The 17,906-nt window shown below is 45.2% G+C and overlaps 1 protein-coding gene across 5 annotated transcripts in view; it reads right to left on the reverse strand.

The window, feature by feature from the left end:
* Nucleotides 1-296: 296 nt before the first annotated feature.
* Nucleotides 297-17,906, reverse strand: part of LOC146855498 (uncharacterized) — a 61,662-nt gene continuing 44,052 nt past the window's right edge. For all 5 annotated transcript variants that reach the window (XR_014981333.1, XM_085653325.1, XM_085653326.1 and 2 more), the window contains one exon: nucleotides 297-1,418. Coding sequence is in view for 4 of the 5 variants with exons in the window: in XM_085653325.1 (XP_085509451.1) it covers nucleotides 526-1,418 (893 nt within the window). In the remaining variant the exon portion in view is untranslated. The remainder of the gene's footprint in view (nucleotides 1,419-17,906) is intronic.

Genomic DNA, 17,906 nt, shown 5'->3' on the forward strand with positions numbered 1-17,906 from the left:
GCTGCAAGATCATTGCCACTTGTGCAATGCTGCACAACCTTGCCACGAAGAGAGGTACAGAGGTGGAACTAACAGATTTTGAGGACAATGAGGATGAGTCAGGCCAGCCAGAGGCCAACGCAGCTGGAGTGCCAACTGCAATAGATGGGAGAGAGAGACAGGCAGAGATCACATGCAACTATTTCTGAGTAAGTAAGGGGACACAGCCAGTTGTTGGATGTCATGACGTAGTTTAATAATGCGCCACTACGCCATTACAACAAGATCAAGCCAATCTGGCAACATTGCATATTTACAAGGAGTAAGTCCAGGGTTACGTCACCCATTAGGAATTGCCTACGCAGGGCTGCATCAATGTTTGCGCACACGCGCTGCAGTGTGGGATGGCACGGATTGAGCATCCTCACTACTGCCAACCCCAAGCCGCCTGCTGCTCCTGCGTGTATCTGGGACGGGGGGTGTGATGCTGCTCCTGCTGCTGGAGTCGATGCTCTCCGCAGCATCCCCTGCAGCAGTTGTGGCCGCCTAACTTGTTAATAGCACCTCAAGTGCACTTGTGACCTGCACCATCCCCCGAGACACGTCACTGCAGCAGTGTGTCAGGCCCTCCTGCATTGACACAGAGCGCCGGCAGAGTAGAGAAGTGGCAGTTGCCAGACGGTTGAGTGCCCTGGTGTGACTGGCCCTCCTCTGCCGTTCCCGGCGCCGTGCATCTCTGTCAGCATCTAATTTACTGCACAACAGCTGGATTGACTGGGACATGTCCCGAATGCCTGCTGCCATTTCACCCATCCCCACTGCCATTGTGCTGATGTTCTTGTCCATGTTGACAAAAGTTGATTTCATGCCCCGTATATGCCTCTGGACTGACATGACTGCCTTTGTTTGCAGGCGCTGTTGCTTTAACATGTTGCCCTCGAGCCCCGAGAAGACCCCATGGCTGTCAATGTTTGCTGGTGGACTCTGCACACGCGACCTGCGGCGCCGTCTTGCACCCGTGTGTTCTACCTGTGAGGTGTAGGGCACAGTGGCATGGCTCCCATCCTGGGGCATCGTATTTTGCTCCGGGCCCCTGCTGTCGTCAGACGAGGTGTCTAAGGCTCGCAGCCTGGCGGCAGCATGCCTCCTCGACCTCACACATGCAGGCGGTGATGTGGCCGGTGACTCAAACATGAGTGGCGATGCTGGCTCTGGGTGAGGTGACGCTGGCTCTGGGTGAAGTGAGGCTGGCTCTGGTTGAGGTGAGGCTGGCTCTGGTTGAGGTGAGGCTGCCTGTGGTAGTGGTGAGGCTGCCTGTGGTAGTGGTGCGGCTGCCTGTGGCAATGCTCCCTGGGCTGAACTTGTGCTGGCCAGAGATGATCTGTCTGGCCGGTGTGCCCTCTCTCCTGCAGCATGTCCTGTCCTGCGCGATGTCACATCTGTGGACAGAAATGCAACATCAGCTCAGTGTACCTGAAGGGCTGCATTGCAAGCATCACAATAAATTCATGTAACACTCTCACATTGTCCTCTGCCTGCTTTTGGCTAATGTGTGTACCATGCATTGTTGTCCTGTTCTATTCACTTCATGGTTGGGGGTTCCCTGACTACATCTCCCAGAATGCATTGCCTGTCTGCACTAACACATGGACTGGAGTGGGATACTCATTTCACAATGGGGGATGTGGGATAGGGGTAGGGGGGACTACATTGCTGTGCATTCGTCTTACCTTGTTGGGTGGCGGCTCTGGCAGAGCTGTCGGCATCCCCAAGACCCACGACGCTCTCGTGCTCTATTGTGGCCTCCACCATCTCCTCCAGTTCGGTGAGGGCAGGTGCCCTGTTGGTCCCACCTCCAGTCTGGCTGGCCACCTTCTGGATTTCCCCCATCTTCCTCTTGGTTACAATCCTCAGGTCATACCAGCGCTTTTTGAGTACCTCTATGTCCCTGTGGGTCACTCCCACAGCATTGACCTGCGCCTGGATGCCCAGCCATATATTGCGCTTTTCTGACTCCGGCACTTGCAGGGACTGCCTCCCAAACAGCTTCTGGTGCTGCTTCACCACCTCCTCCACCAGCACCTGGAGTTCCTTGGGGCTGAATTTCATCTTCCTCCTCCTTTCCCCTCCATCTCTCAGTGTCCTCTGCGTGGACATGATGATTTTGTGCTGCACAAACAGGCACTGGCTCCCTGCCTCTCTTCTGCACTCCAAGCCTCTCCTGAGTCTGTTAATTGTGTGCACCTGCCTGGGTGTGGCCACTTCCTGGTTGGGTGGGGTGTGGTTGCACAGGATTGGCTGTTTCATCCAGTCATGTGATTTTTTTCCCCGATTCGGTAAATACCGATTCGGTATTTACCGAATCGGAAAAAAACACTTCGGTATTTACCGAATCGGTAAATACCACCTCGGTATTTACCGATTCGGTAAATACCGATTCTTGAATACCGAATGTTACCGATTCGGTAAATGTTACTGAATTATTACCTACATATCACTTACCGATTCTTAAATACCGATTCGGTACGGTTCGGTATTTAAGAATCGGTAAATTTTATTTACCTACATGAGGCCCTTGGAGAGGTGTGTAAACATACATCGCTCCCTTTGGATTTGGGCTACAAGGTTAGTGTGTCCAGGGCCATATGTAGTTCTGAGAAGGAGTTCTGATCTGCAAAGTCCAGCAACGCTGCTTGCAAGGTCCCTTTTGGACAGACCAGGATGTAGTCCCTGTCCTGCACCACAGCTGTCATAGACAGCTGTGACAATGTTGGTTTATTCCTCTTCAAACAGCACACCCCTCGTCATCCTGATCCCCTCCATTCGATATTCCTGTGTTCTTGATTCATACCCAGCAATTCCAGCCATTCCAAGGCCTGCTGCAGTGGGTCGTAAAAATTGGCACTGCCATCCTACTAGACTTGAAGTTTAGCAGGGAAAATTATACTGTTCTTAATAATATGTTCTCACAGCAGCTGTTTAACTGGCATAAAGTTCTTCCTAAGGTCCTGGCCCCTCTCAATATAGTCGGAGGATATGAGTATCTGTTTGTCTTCAAACTTTGGTGGGCTGTGAGTGTGCGCACATGCTGAAGTATTAGTTCATGGTCCTTATAGTTAAACAACCCGGCTATTAGTGCCCTTGGTACAGCATTCGGGTGCAACACTGCCCCCAGCGACCTGTGCGCACATTCAATCAAAAAGAATTTGGTAAGACGCTTAGACTGGAGTGTGTTAACAATCAATTCTTCCAAAAAGTGTTCCACAAAAATACCTTCGCCCTGTTCTGGAAAACAGATTAGGCAAATATTATTCCTTCTTGAGCGCCCCTCAGCGTCTTCTATGCATTCCTCCATCTACACTTAAGGTCCGCCAAACTGGCCCGAAAGCCCTGTGTCTTGAGGATGGCAGTACACGTAACACTTTCAGCTGCCTTACGAAGGTCCATGCGGAGGAGGTTCACCTCAATGGCCATTGTGTCCATTCTGTTTTCTAGCATGGCTGTAGACCCTTGAATGGCAGCCAGGATGTCAGCTGTGTCCCCAGTTTGTTCCCTGGGCTCAATCCCCAATCGTTCCGCCGGCCCCAACTCGTGTTGAGCATGTCAAAGGACAGTGTATTGGTCAATTTTGTTAGTCTGCACAGCCTTTGCGTCCTTTTCCTGCCCCTATCGTACATGCAGCACAAAGATGATCCCCCTCCGGGCAACAGGTTATCAAGTTAGGTGCTTCCAAGCTGCTGCCGAAAGTGTGTGCACAGGCACCACCGGATGCCTAGTGCCCACAAGGCGCTTTACGGATGCCCTCAGGATACTCGCTGTTCTTTGTGCCCCATTGCAGGGCCTGGACACCACGCAACACACCCATGTTGCTGCAATCGGTTGGCAGTAATAATTATCAATAAATAAGTCCAAGCTCCCATGGGTTTGCGCACTGACCAGTTGGCCCAGGCTCATCAATAGATGAAGTCCTCACATGGACACTAATACACAGCAATGTGCCTAGCAGGGAAGGAAAGTGAAAGCTCACCCCCACCAGCTCATCCGCAGCAATTCAGCCGAGGCCCCCTGCAGCAGGAACAACACAGTCTAATGTCCTCCAAGTGCATCCATAGGTATCGCAATCACTATCAGTGGTGTTAAATCAAAATGTAAATTGTCTCAGGCAATCCTCTCAACTCAGGCAGTCCCAGAAAAACCAGCATCCAGTGGGGCACCATCACTCAGGGTGTCACCATGCTCAGCAGAAACATCCACTGTACACCCAGTGCATCTCACCTCATGGTGCCTCTGGCTTTGTTTCTGGAGGAAGATGTCTCTAGGCAGCTGCCCGATCAATGTCACTGCAATGGGAGACAGCATGCAGCAGGATTTCGCCATTTGGAGCAGGAGCTACGACAGGGCACGTCTAGTCAGCTATCGTACCTCGCTACACCTTCGATAGACATGTTTATACACCCGGATCACTCGGCCTTAATGCCAAAGAGATCCACGAGTATCACCCATAGAAGTTTGCATAATTGTTTGGATATGTCAAGGTGGGCAGGGGAACCAAATGCATTTGTTTCGATTGAGCCATCTTTATATTCCAGTTTCCACCTAGAATGGGCCTAATCCCTAAATTGTTGGGAAAGATACAAGTTGCTCTAGATTTCCCGTATGCCCAGAGTGAGAGTAAATGGGGCTTTGTCTAGAAATGTTCAGTTTGAAAACAGGTACCAGACAGGGCTTTTCCCTGTCTTAATATTTTTCCTGTGGAGCTAGTGCCACTAGCATGTTGGATCCTTCAGTAGACACTAATCAGGGGGTACTATGATGTCCCAAATGTGAAAATACTGTTGTACACTGACCGTGTTCTGTGTTTAATAATAAACCCAGACAAGTCTCTAAATAGATGTTAACAATATTTGGGGTCTGTGGCTATTTCTCAAGAATCAAGATCAACTTGGGGATAGTCCAATTCCTGACACTGTTCTGATTAGTAAAATTATTCCTGATCAGTGGCGGAAAGCCCACAAAGGAATTAACATCTCAGTGGCAAAAAAGGAAGAAATTCCGCTATATAGTTATCTATGTCTTGAGGTCTAAAGGAAATTCTATAAACACAACATGGAGATGATGCTTGATAGTTGTAAGAGGGAGGCAGCCAGATGCAGTTCACTTCCAATGCCTCTACTGGGGAGGGCAGCTCTCAGCAACATTTTTGAACAGCCTAGATTCCTATATGAATTTTGCATAATGGCGCCAGGTTTATTTGTTTTGGTAGAAGATGTTAAGACCAATATTTATTGATTGTATTTATAACTAAATTAATTTCAAGCTGTTGTGGGCTCTTCTTGTTAAAAATATATATATTTTTTATTTTTTTCTTTCTGTCAAATACAATTTTGACTATATGGAGGAATGTTTTCCACCTCTGCAAGACCTGATGGCACAATGCCAACAAATGTACCACTGTAACAGACCATGGCTTGCATTGAAAGTGGAGGAAATAGTCTTATTGTGCCAGAATCAGCTAGACAGGAATGCACGTGGTAAATGTGCGTGGCCTAACCCTATGTATGCATTGCTCCTACACTTGCAATATGTGTAATGTATTGTTCACGTGTTCAATATGTGCTGTTCCCAGCTGTAGTTACACAGTGTCCCATGGAGACCACACTAAAACCCTCCCTATGGTTGAATCAGAGAGCCCACTCCAAGTAGACAGCAACATTCTATTGTCTGTCAGACAGATAAGTCTGCTGCCTCGTGACCTCCATAATATTGTGTGGTTTCCTTCAATAACAATGTAAAGTGCCACCAATCCACTCAAGTATGTTGCAGGAATGATTGCCAAAGCCATGTCATCTGTCCACATGCCAGGATACCCCCAGCCTGAAATCTAGGAGGAACCTTTGACATTCGTTCTAGGCGGTGGAGACTGCACTAGGTAGGAACCCTAAAAATACAGTACAGTGATGCGCTCCGGCATCCTTCCCACAGGCCACATCTCTGTGGAGGGGGAAGAACAGATGTTTCATCGTCCACTGGTGCGATCTCCGTTTTAAGCACTACACGGAAGATCACCTCCCAAAGGACATTTTTTATGTCAAGGGCACCAAGGAAACAGGAAATCCATGACTTGCATAAGGAAACGGCCGCATGCAAATTAACGTATGCCCCTTGTGGAATATACTTGGGAATACATAGGACATTGTTGACACCAAGGACACCTGAATGTTGTGCTGGTCGAGTACAGAGAGCACTTGAAATAATATGAACCACCGCTCTCCTCCGCCGCTCCTACTAAAAATTAAGAGAGCACAAAGTCGCAAAGCTTTGTTTTTTTGCTAATTTTAGGAAACTCTGGCAAAAACTACAGACAATACTCAAAGGTAGTTCCACACCAGGGCAGGCTCTTCTGTGAAAATTAGGACTTTATGAGAATGTTAAATTTAAATACAAATTTGTACTGGTCCCCCATAAGGATAAGCTAAATAAGGTATCACTATTATACAAAACGCTTGTGAGTTATCAGCGCAACATGGTTTCAGAGTACTTGCGAGCGTTGCCTATGCAATGTATAGTCATTGGCACACAAAATGCTTGTGAGATACTGGTTCCAACTCACATTTGTGTGAGAAACATAGGCGCGTGCCTAGGCATGGGAAAAGGAGAACACTCCTCGCACTACGAATAGGTTAATAATTAAAAAAGCAACTTTTGTGTACATTTTACGTCCAATAGTTAAACGTCAGTTTATAATGACGTATTATAGGTGTGCGCATTATTTCTTGAGCTCTCCTTTATCACATCCATTCTCGCCTTTATAAATTGAGATTTCCATTTGTCTTTTGAGTCCTGGATTTGACCTTGATCGAGGGCATATGTTGTCACTAGCTGACAACAAGCACTACGGTGTGCTAATGAGCCATCTGAGCTGACATTCCCGTGTCTGCAAGCTTTGAATTGTCTTAGTGGAAAAAATCCTACAGCTCAGCCAAATTCCTGGGGCTGACATGAAAATAAATTCTGTCTGACATGCATTACAGGATAGTGTCACAATGTGTTGGCTCACTGACATGCACAGGGCTTTGCAATTGAAATAGCATGTCCAGACTATGCAGGCATTCCCAGCTGGTGACATACAGTAAGAATGTAACCTTAGCTTTAAACGGACTATGTTTTAGATGTCTTTTATAAAGTTACCTGACATTGAATTGCCATCATAAAAGTTAGTTGTATTTTAACATTTGCCTCACCGAAGTGCTCCTTGTTAAGTTCGTATTTGGGCAAACACTCTAGAATGTCATTGTTAAAAGCTCTCCCTAACTTTGGTGGGCATCAGCAACTAATTTCAATTGCTGCCCCTAAATTAGCTCTCTCAGGATGGCAATTCAAGGGTGAATCACGTCTACTGTTGCAATATAGATTGAAATGTAAACATAGGTGAGAGTTTGTACAATATCTCTGAAAAGACACTTAAGCACTCATTGTGAGTGTTCTATAAAAGTCCCTCACTTCTCTGGATTTACCGTTAGCTGGCGACCAGGGGACAGCAATAACACAGATTATGAGCTTTTGTGGAATAACATGACACAGAGCACGGATTGCGCATGCTTTCCCCTCAGTATTGGACCCAGATACTCCGCCTGCTAGAAGCAGGTGAAATCTCCAGGTGCAATACTCCTCATAGTACGAAATATGTTAGAAGGAACAATTCTAGTTCGTAGAACCTCATATCTTGCGAACGCAAAGGTAGTACTTTGATACTCTCTATGGGGTGTTTCCTCAGATGAAATCGATTAATTGGGGCATGCCACTTGAATCTCGTGTATCCAGCTCTTCTGCGTTAATCGCCCATTCCATATTTGCGAGCCCGTTTTCTGAGTACTTTGTTATTTTTCCTCCTCAATTTACAACTTGTCGTGCAGGTGAGTTTCCATTTCATGACCGCAGGCGTATCTTATCATGTCGCCTGGAAATAGGATCGATTGTGTCATAACATTTCTGCATGTAATCCTGATATGCTTGTTGATGCTGTATTGATTTGAAAGCTGCGTTTAATTATAGTCAGTCCGCACAGTGTTTGTGTCACTATTGACTGCGTCGAGTAATACAACCCTACAATTCTCCACGTTCAGCTCTAGTTTGTCTCCTATTTTACGAATGTATCTATTTCTTTATCGTGCCATGTGTCTAGAGTTATTGCTTATTTCTTACTATATTAACAGTATTGGACCTAGAAGCACGTTTAATATTTTTACAAGATGTGATGAGTGGCCCTCTGATCCTGAGGCTTGCACTTGTTTGTTAGCTACAAACTTCTCAATTTCTTCTCTTGCGATGGAATCCAACAGTACATTGTGAGATACTACATTTAAATGGAGTATTTTATTTTTATTTTTTTATAAATCTTTTTATTTAACAATCATCAACATAAAAGCAATTTCAAAATCTACTCAATATCAATCGAGGCATGACAAATTGAGACAATAACCATACACAGTGAGGGCTTTTCAAGGAGGGAGCAGGTCATCCAGCTCAATACTCTGTGGTGGGGTACAAATGTCTCCACAATATGAGTTCCATTGTGTCCATATGCGAGACCATTTTCTAGGACAGCCTCAAGCGGTATATACTGTCTTTTCTCTGAACATACACCAGTCCATACTCTTTATCCATACTTCCAGCGTGGGAGGGATCACCACTCCCCAGGCTTGAGCGACGTTTCTTTTAGCTAGCATGAACCCCAGTGTGGCCCACTGCGTTTGGTGGGTGGTCAAGTCAGTTGGTTCCCATATGTTCAGCAAGCATCTACGTGCTTCAGGGTGAATAGTGATAGTGAGGACAGTCCTTATGACTTCATGTATCTCCCGCCAGTATGCTTGAATGTGTGTGCACTCCCATATGATGTGCATAAAGGTGCGTATCTGCCCACACTTTCTGCAACAGTCTCCTGTTTCAGATCTTCCCATCTGTACTAGTCGGGGGCTGGTCCTATATATCCTGTTCAGGATTTTAAGTTGTACTAGTCTTAATCGTGCTGAAATAGCCACCACTCGAGGGGAGGATACCGCCTCTCCCCACTCCTCATCATCCATTTCTATCCCGTCTGCCACCCATTTCTGCCTCAGTACAGAGAGAGGGTCCTCCATATTATATTTCAGCTTATTATAGATTAAGGAGATGGTCCTATCCGGGAGATGTCCATCTAGGATCCTGTCCTCCTAATAGGATGATTCAGGAAGGGAGGAGCCCTTTGGAAGGAGTGAGCGTAGTGCGTGGCTAACCGGCCTGTAACGAAAAAACTCAGTGTCGGCAAGTTCGTGTTGACTTTGGAGAGTGGCAAACGTCTTCACTCCACCCTTCTCCCATTGATCCTTAATTTGTGAAATGCCAATCATGTCCCATTTATCGAACCCTTTCGATGTCCATAAGTTACCTAGTTGTGCAGAGTCCCACAGGGGGGTGGCCAATGTTAGTTTACCCCCCCATCCGAGGGATCTGTTTGCGGTGTGCCACACCTTTACCGAGTGGCCAGTGGGGCCAGTTAATCGAGGCCGGCCAGATTTCGAGTAGTGTTCTGTTATAGTTCCCTCCCGGAAGGAGCCACCTATCCATACGATAACCTGGATCATTAGGGTCACGGTAGGTGCCGTATTTAATGGCCGCCAGATGTGCGGCCCAATAATATTTCTTTATGTCTGGGAGACTGATGCCTCCGTCATACCATTTTAGCGTAAGTTTACCCAAGGCTATTCGTGGTGTCCCAGTCCATAGTAACTCTCTCTGAAGGTGTTCAATTTCTTTAAAATACTTCAGTGGAACAGGATCAAGTGAATTTTGGAGGGCATAGAGAAAACGGGGAGGGACATCATTTTAAAGAGAGCAGCTTTGCCCAGGAGAGAGAGGGGAAGAGACCTCCAACTGGCTATATCTCGTTTTAACCGCAATATTGGAGGAAGGAGATTTTTTTGTATCGAAGTGTAGGGTCTAGGGAGAGAAAAATCCCCAAATATTTGAATCCTGTGGCACTAATCAGGTTTGGACAGTTACGGGACAGGGGGTTGGGCCACCCTGGAGGACATAAAGGTGGGACTTGGTCCAATTGATCGTAAACCCAGAATACCTGCCGAATATTGCCATTATATCAAGAACTGCGATTAGTGATTGTTTGGGATAAGTCAGATAAAGCAGTATGTCATCTGCATAAAGCGAAATGCGGTCCTCCCACTTAGGTGACCAACGCATACCACGAACAACCGGATCCCGTCTGATCCACGCCTCTAGGGGCTCCAATGCTAAAGCGAACAGGAGAGGGGAAAGCGGGCATCCCTGATGGGTACCTCGGCTCAAATTAAATGTGTTCGATTTTTTATTATTAACTACGACTTGGGCCAGGGGCTCCGAATATAGGAGGCGAACCCATTGAATGAATTCCTGGCCGAATCAAAAATTTTCGGAGGGCAGCCATGAGATAGGGTCACTCAATAGTATCTAACGCCATGGTGGCATCCAGGGAAACAAGTATAGCTGGTTCCAGAATCGTGTCTACCCTACCGAGGACTCCATGCACTCGGCGAAGATTTAACGCTGTGCTCCAGTGCGGTATGAAACCGGATTGGTCTGGGTGCACCAGGTCAGAGATGACTTTAATCAGTCGGTTAGCTAGTACTTTGGCAAGGATCTTGGGTTCAGCGTTAAGGAGGGAGTTCGGTCTATATGAGGCACAATTTGTTTTAGGTTTGCCTTCCTTATGTATAGTCACTATGTTGGCTATTCTTTGGTCCTTAGGTAGTCCCCCCCTTGCTCTACTCTCCTCAAACATGGCTTTAAGATAAATAGCCAACTTATCAGAGTTAAGCTTGTATAATTCGATTGGAATGCCTTTAGGGCCAAGGGCCTTTCCTGAGTTCAGCGATCTAATCGCCTGCGCTATTACATCTGCTGTCAAGGGGCTGTCCATTAGTTGTTGCTCCGTCGGGGAAAGGGTGGGGAGTGATATGTCCCTCAACAATCCATCAGAGTCTTCCTCGGTGTATGGCGCCACTGCAGTATACACTGCCTCGTAGTAATTGGCAAAGCGATTTGCAATGTCCTGAGGGTCGGTGATGCAATCATTGCTAGCATCCTGCAGTACTGGGACAAATCTGTTCGCCCGTTCCCATTTATCAAGCCACGCTATCAATTTCCCTGCTTTATCACCTAAGTCATAAATCCTACCGAGTTTCTCCCTCCCCAGAGCTTTAGCCTTCTCCGTTACTAACGTCCTATATTCGTCCTGTTTAAGATGCAACAAGTGGAGCTAATCTGGCGTAGTCAGTATTTCTAAGTCTCTTTCTAAGTGGTAGATCTCGTCTTCATTGGTGGACACTTCCCTTTGTTGTTCCCTCTTTTGTCCAGATATCAGAGACAAAGCTTCTCCCCTAATTACTGCTTTGAAAGCTTCCCAGAGTGTCTGGGAGGAGTCTACTGTGCCCGAGTTTTCAGTAAAATAAGTATCCATAGCCTTGACTAGTTCTTTACGAATTTTAGGGTTCCGCAAATACTAGGGATTAATTGAGACAATTCTACCTACTCTAACCTGATCAAGGAGTATATGTACCCATATTGGTGAGTGGTCAGATATACTCCAAGCTAAGTGTTTGATTTTGTGAATATGTGAAATTTGAGGACTGGGAATCAAAATGTAGTCCAATCTGGACAGGCTTCCGTGGGCTCCAGAGAAGAAGGTATGTTGCATTTTCTCTGGGTTGTAAGTACGCCAGCCGTCCACCAATCCCATGGCCTCCAGAAAATCCGGTAGCCATCTGTGAGAGGGCTCTAAGTCACGCGGGGGGTGGCAGTCCAATCTACACAAACCCACTGAATTGAAATCGCCTCCCAGTAGTAGCATTCCCTCCGGCAGCGAAAGAAGAGTGGTGCACAGGTCCTGGTATGTAGTGGTCAGGAGGCCAGGCGGCACATAAATAGACATTAATGTGATAGTTCACCCCTCCCAGGACCCAGTGATACCTATATAGCAGCCCCTGTTATCAGCTCAGGTGGAATCTACACTGAGGGGAATGTGTTTTTTAGCATAATGCCTACTCCTCTCAAACTTGTCATGAACCCCGCATGCACCACCAATTTGTACCCCCATCTGCACATCACCTTACATGAGCTGCCTATCAGGTGCGTCTTCTGAAGAAGGACAAGGTCAGAGTCCAGTTTCTTGATATATTGGAGAACTATACTACGTTTAACTTTATCCCCAAGCCCGTTGACATTCTAGCTCAGGATTCAGGCACTCTTATCCCACTGCATATGCATCAAACCTAGTGGAAAGACTCAAAGCCCCAGTCATGTCTATCTCCTTGCTTGTCGATGTGAACATTACAACAAAAAACAATAACAAATAACCCCTCCTACAACCCCCCCCCCTGCTTCTCTGCCCTCGGGACTTGAAACTGCCCATACTAAACGGCCCTGTCGCCCAACTGCAGTACTAAATGAAGAAATTGAGGGTATGCGATACTCCGGTTCATCCCCACCCCCTCACTTGGGAAACTTTATTTAACTCTGAGAGGAAATATTACACCAATATACATCTTGTCCATTGAGCTAGATATACCCCCTTTACCGGTCTCATGACGTCCATAATGTCCAACTGGGGCACCGTTCTCATCACCTACCTTTTTCTTGTGAAGGTCTAGTTCATACCATTGCTTCAAGAGATTCTTCCATTGTTCTTGAGTTTGTTTCCTCGAATCTAACGTCTTCAGTCTCAGGCTTTCCGAGTCTCCAACAAGTTTGCCGCTATCTCAGGGTTGTCGAAAAACCAGGCTCTTACATCTGCCTCCACTCGGATCCTGGACGGGAAGAGCATTGCATACTTGAGGCTCTTGTCTCTTAGTAATTTCTTTACTCCCAGGAAGGATCTCCGCTGCTTCTGGACTTACTGCGTGAAATCAGGGAAAAAGGTTATGTCGGCGTTGTCAAGTCGAAGCGGAGGCCCCGCTCTGGCGCGGTGAAGTATTGCGTCTCGGTCCCGGTAGTTGAGGATCCTGGCTAGGATAGGGCGCGGGGAGGCCCCGGGCCTCGGCCGTCCTCCTGGGACTCTATGGGCCCTCTCCACAATGAAAAAGTTGCCAAATCCCTTGGGTTTGAGGTGTTGTAGGATAAGGTCTTCCACAAACAGGTCAACTGACTCCCCTTCCGCTTTTTCAGGGACCCATAAAATACGCACGTTATTGCGTCTGAGGCATCCTTCATAATCGTCCAGTTTAGTCTCTGTGAGCTTTCTAAAATTTGCAATTCACGAATTTCGGTTTGTAGTTGAGACGTATCTTCCACTAAACTGGTGGTCTTGTGTTCCATCTGTTTAAGTCCCTCATTGTTTTTATTAAGATCTGCACGGATTAGATGCACCTCAAGCGTTATGGTGTCCATTTTATGTTCAAGTGAGGTTTTTTATCTCCGCTATGGCTGTCATGACATCCTTAAGAGTAGGTTCTTTGTCCGGGCTCCCTTGCTCTCCTGCATTCTTATGTTTAGGGGAGGACTCCACCGCGCTCTCTCTGGAGAATGCATATTTGTCCAACTTGTTCGACTGTATTGCCTTGAGGCCTCTTGTGGATGCCATTTTGCCTTTCTTCTAGGTTCTAGCTGTGCTCCGCAGCGGGGTCTACTGTTCGGCCATAATAGGTAGGAGTTTTGCCGCGTGGCATAAGCGACAGAAGCCCTTCAGGCGTTGGGCCACTATATGGATGTCGAGGGTGTCGGTCAAAGCCGGTAAGGTCGGGGGAGGTCCTCAGTTGCTATGTGTCCAGGATGGAGCCACGGCGACCAGCCGTGGGGCCCTCCCAATTATCAAAGGAAATGGCGCCACTTTATTCCTGTCTGGACGTCCCTCGTAGGGCCTGTGATCTCCCCTTTGTCGAGTTGGTCATCTGCGAGGTCCCTGTGAGCGCACGTCATGCTGGTCCTCCGCCCCAACTAACCACCGGCAGCACTCACTCGCTTATACGCTGCGGTCTCACATTCAGCAGCCGCCATCGCAGTTTGGAGTAGCACCGATGGGGGAGCAGGGGGGGAGAGGTCCACATCACAGCACCCGGAGCCCCCGTTGTCACCGCGGCCGCCACGATTCTCTGGGCCGGGTCTGCACCTTCTTTGGCAGAGGCTCACAGTTGAGCAGCGCGAAACCTGCCAATCCTGGTCCGTGCTGCCCGCCTCACAGTCACTCCGAAAACCTCACCATCTGCCTGCCGCTACAAACGAGGGCTGCAGCAGAGATCAGTCTGGGCTATGTGTATCAGGGCCAAGCTTCACGTTCCTCCGTCTGCGTCGCCACGCACGCCTCGTCTCCCTTCACTCAAGGCCCCGGCTCTTTCTGCTTTGGAGGCCGCGTGGCGCCGACGGGGATATCCCAGCACGGAGCCCGAGCGCAGAGTCCGTTCTTTCTGCCATGCATTCCGGGTGCCATTCGATTGCCGGTTTCCTCTTCAGGTAGGAGGATATATGGGTCGGATATATGCTTTGGGGTTAGGGTTACTGGAGCTCCACTAAGCAGTGGCCATTACATTCCGCCGCGTAGCCACCACTAAATGGAGTATTTTAAATTATGCATATATCGCTCGTATGCTTTGTGAGATGTAGGCCACTGATGAATATTATAAATATTTATTTGTTTGTATGTGTTCGTATTCATTTATTCATTCACAGATTGTATAATCCTCTATAAGCCACACGTTTGCCTTTTCCAAGGTTTTTTTTTTTAGTTTAAAGAAGAACTTTAAAGAAGTAAGAAAAAGCAACACAATAAGTATAAACACTTAAATCTTAAATGCAATTTGGTAACAGTGAATTGATTAATAGTACAATAAAAATCAGGGGAGTCAGAGGGGTTGCTATACCAGAAAGGTTATAATAAATCTGAAAAGAGAGATAAACGTAAAAAAAGGGGGGGTATTAAGCTATAATAATATAATGTTAAGCAATGCAGGAGTAGTAGAGTATAAGACATATTAAAAATATCAACATTATAAAAGTATCAACATTATAAAAGTAATAGCTGTAGCATGGATTTTAGGAGAGAAAAATAGATACAAGAATGCAAAAAAAATAAGTTAATTCATGGTGACTTGGAAACCTCGTCCAAGAGAGGGCGATGAAGGGACATCTTTCGAGCAGATGCATCTAAGAAAATAGTTGTAGGGGACCATATATGTTCTCTTTTAAGGAGTAGCGATAAAGGAGAAACGTATGCATGATCAAGGCGATGGTTATAGCAAACACTGTGCCACCAAGTTTTAAAACTAAGTTGCGTAGATTGTTAACAATTTTTTGTTATTTGTTGAAATGCAACAACAATTAATAAGTCTACATTAGTGGTGTTACATGTAAAGGATTGCCAGCAATCAGGAAGAGTGCCCAGAAAAATATTCATAGGAGAAAATTGGAAATTGGCGTGAAAAATGATATTAATTTGAGACCATACCTTCAGCCAGAATTGATGAGTACAGGAGCAAGAGAAAATCATATGAAATAAATCTGCGTTTGACGCATTACATGACCAACGATTTGAGGTGACTGTGGGATTGAATTTATATAGTGTGTTTGGAGTAATCATAAGTTGATTGTATGGAAAGGAAAGAGTTTATGTAGTATTAGCCAATCTTGAGGTGTTACGAACCTTTAACCATAGGTTATCCCAAAGCTCAGGGGACCATAAAGTGGGAAAGTCTTGTTCCAATTGCACTTCAATGTCAGTCTGAGCTCTGTGATTTGAATTTTATTGAGGAACTTATAAATAGATGAGTTACTTGGTTGGGTACTTAATAAAGGTAGGATGTTATTCTGGGAATGTGAAGAGGAAGGAGACAGAGATAGTGAAGACAGGGAAGAGGAAATAGTTTGAATTAAAATCTTTAATTTATTGGAATATGTTTTGGGGAGCTTATAAAGTAATTGTGCTTCAGGGAATGTAAGAAATGTAGCATTTGAATAGAGTTGATGAACCCAAAGCAAACCCTTATCCCGCCAAGTCTTCCAATAAAGAGATTTATTTTTGATTTGTATAAAATGATTACGCCAGATTGAAGGATTAAGAAATCGGTAACTATCTGAAAGGTGTGGAATAAGTACTGAGTGAAAGAGTTTATGGGCAGTTTTATGTATAGGTGAAGATAGGTGTTGTGTCTTATGAGTGAACGAAAGAGATTCCTTGATAGTGAAAGGAGAGAGAAAAGACAGAGAGGGGAAAAGTTTAAATCTTGATGAAAACATTTAGAAAGTTGTTTAAGGAGAAAGACATTATGGTAAGATTGAAAGTCAGGAAAATTTACCACTCCATATGATTTATTGCGTTTGAGCCTTGCTAGAGACATGTGTGGTTTCTTTTTATTCTGGGTTGGATAGGTATAATATGATGTCATCCGCATAAACACTCAATTTAATATGGGTTTTGTCATGTTTAAAGCCGTAAATATTTGGGTTTTGCTTACTTTTAGCTAGAAAAGGTTCTAATGCAATAATGAACAGCAGCGGAGAGAGAGGACATCCTTGACGGACTCCTCTTTGCAGGGGGAAGTTAGATGAAATTGAGCCATTAGCAAAAATAGAAGCTTTGGGTGATGTGTGTAATAAAGATATGTAGGAGATAAACTTAGGACCGAAGCCAAGAGTGCTTGAAAAATAAACGACCAGTCCATTCGGTCGAAAGCTTTTTCTGCATCAAGAGAGAGGGCTGCAAGTGATTTATGATATTTATTGGATTTAGGTAGTAGATTAAAGAAAACCTGAGTGCCCTGCCCTTAATAAAACCGGATTGTTCTTTGCAAATATTGAATGGAGGAAAGGTTCTAATCGAAGTGCAAGAATTTTAGCAAATAATTTATAGTATGAGTTGACTAAAGAAATCGGCCTATACTTTTTACAAAAATGAAGATCTCTTTCTTCCTTAGGAATTAAACAGATAAGAACCTCTTGAAAAGTACCGCTGGAAACTTTAGATGAGATGAAGTGGGTATATAAAGTTTGAAGGTGCGGAATAAGAGATTTAGAGAAGTGGGTATAAAATTCAACAGGAAACCCATCCGGGCCTGGAGCTTTCCCTATTTTAATACGTTTTAATGCATGAGAGATGTCTTTTATGGAGATATCGCAATCCAATGATGAAAAGTCGAGATCAGTGGGGAAGTGCTTTTGTAGAGAAGAGAGATAACTTTGTATATCAGTAGTGCTTGGGGTGTTTTCAGGGGTGTAGGGAGTAGTATAATCGTTTTTAAATTCTTCTAAAATAACCAAATATTTTGTAACCGGAGGGGAGTCAGATCTTAAAATACAGTCAATATTTGTACGCTCTTTCTTGATTTTAAGGTATGATGCAAGAAGTTTACCTGCTTTGTTTTGGCCTCCATAATAGCGGGCACTACCTCGAAGAAGATAAGAACTAGCATTTTCTGTAGATAACTTATTATATTTAAATTTTACTATGATGAGATTGTTAAGATCGGATTTAGAATTAGTGGTAGTATATAATGTTTCTAATAACTGGATGTTTTTAAGGATTTGGAGTGCTTTTTGGGAGTTAGATTTCTTCTTCCTAGCAACATAGTATATAATAAAATCTCTAGTTGAAGCTTTGAAGGCATCCAATATAACCGGAAAGGAGGTCGCCGAAGAGATATTACGAGTAAAGAAATCAGAAATGTAGGTCTCAAAAGTGGAGGTGAACGTTTGATATATTAATAAAAAAGTATTAAAACGCCATCTTTTGTTAGTCATGGTAATAGGATGTAATTCTAAATCCACAATAACTGGAGCATGGTCACAAATTATTATGGAATCAATGTTTGCTTGTAATATGTGTTGTGATAGTAATTTGGAAACAAATAAATAATCAATGCGAGATTGGGAAAGGAGTGTAGGTGAAAAGAAGGTATATTCACCTATATTCGCTC

This window comes from Triturus cristatus, chromosome 4_1, assembly GCF_964204655.1.
Source record: "Triturus cristatus chromosome 4_1, aTriCri1.1, whole genome shotgun sequence".
In the NCBI taxonomy this organism is placed as follows: Eukaryota; Metazoa; Chordata; class Amphibia; order Caudata; family Salamandridae; genus Triturus; species Triturus cristatus.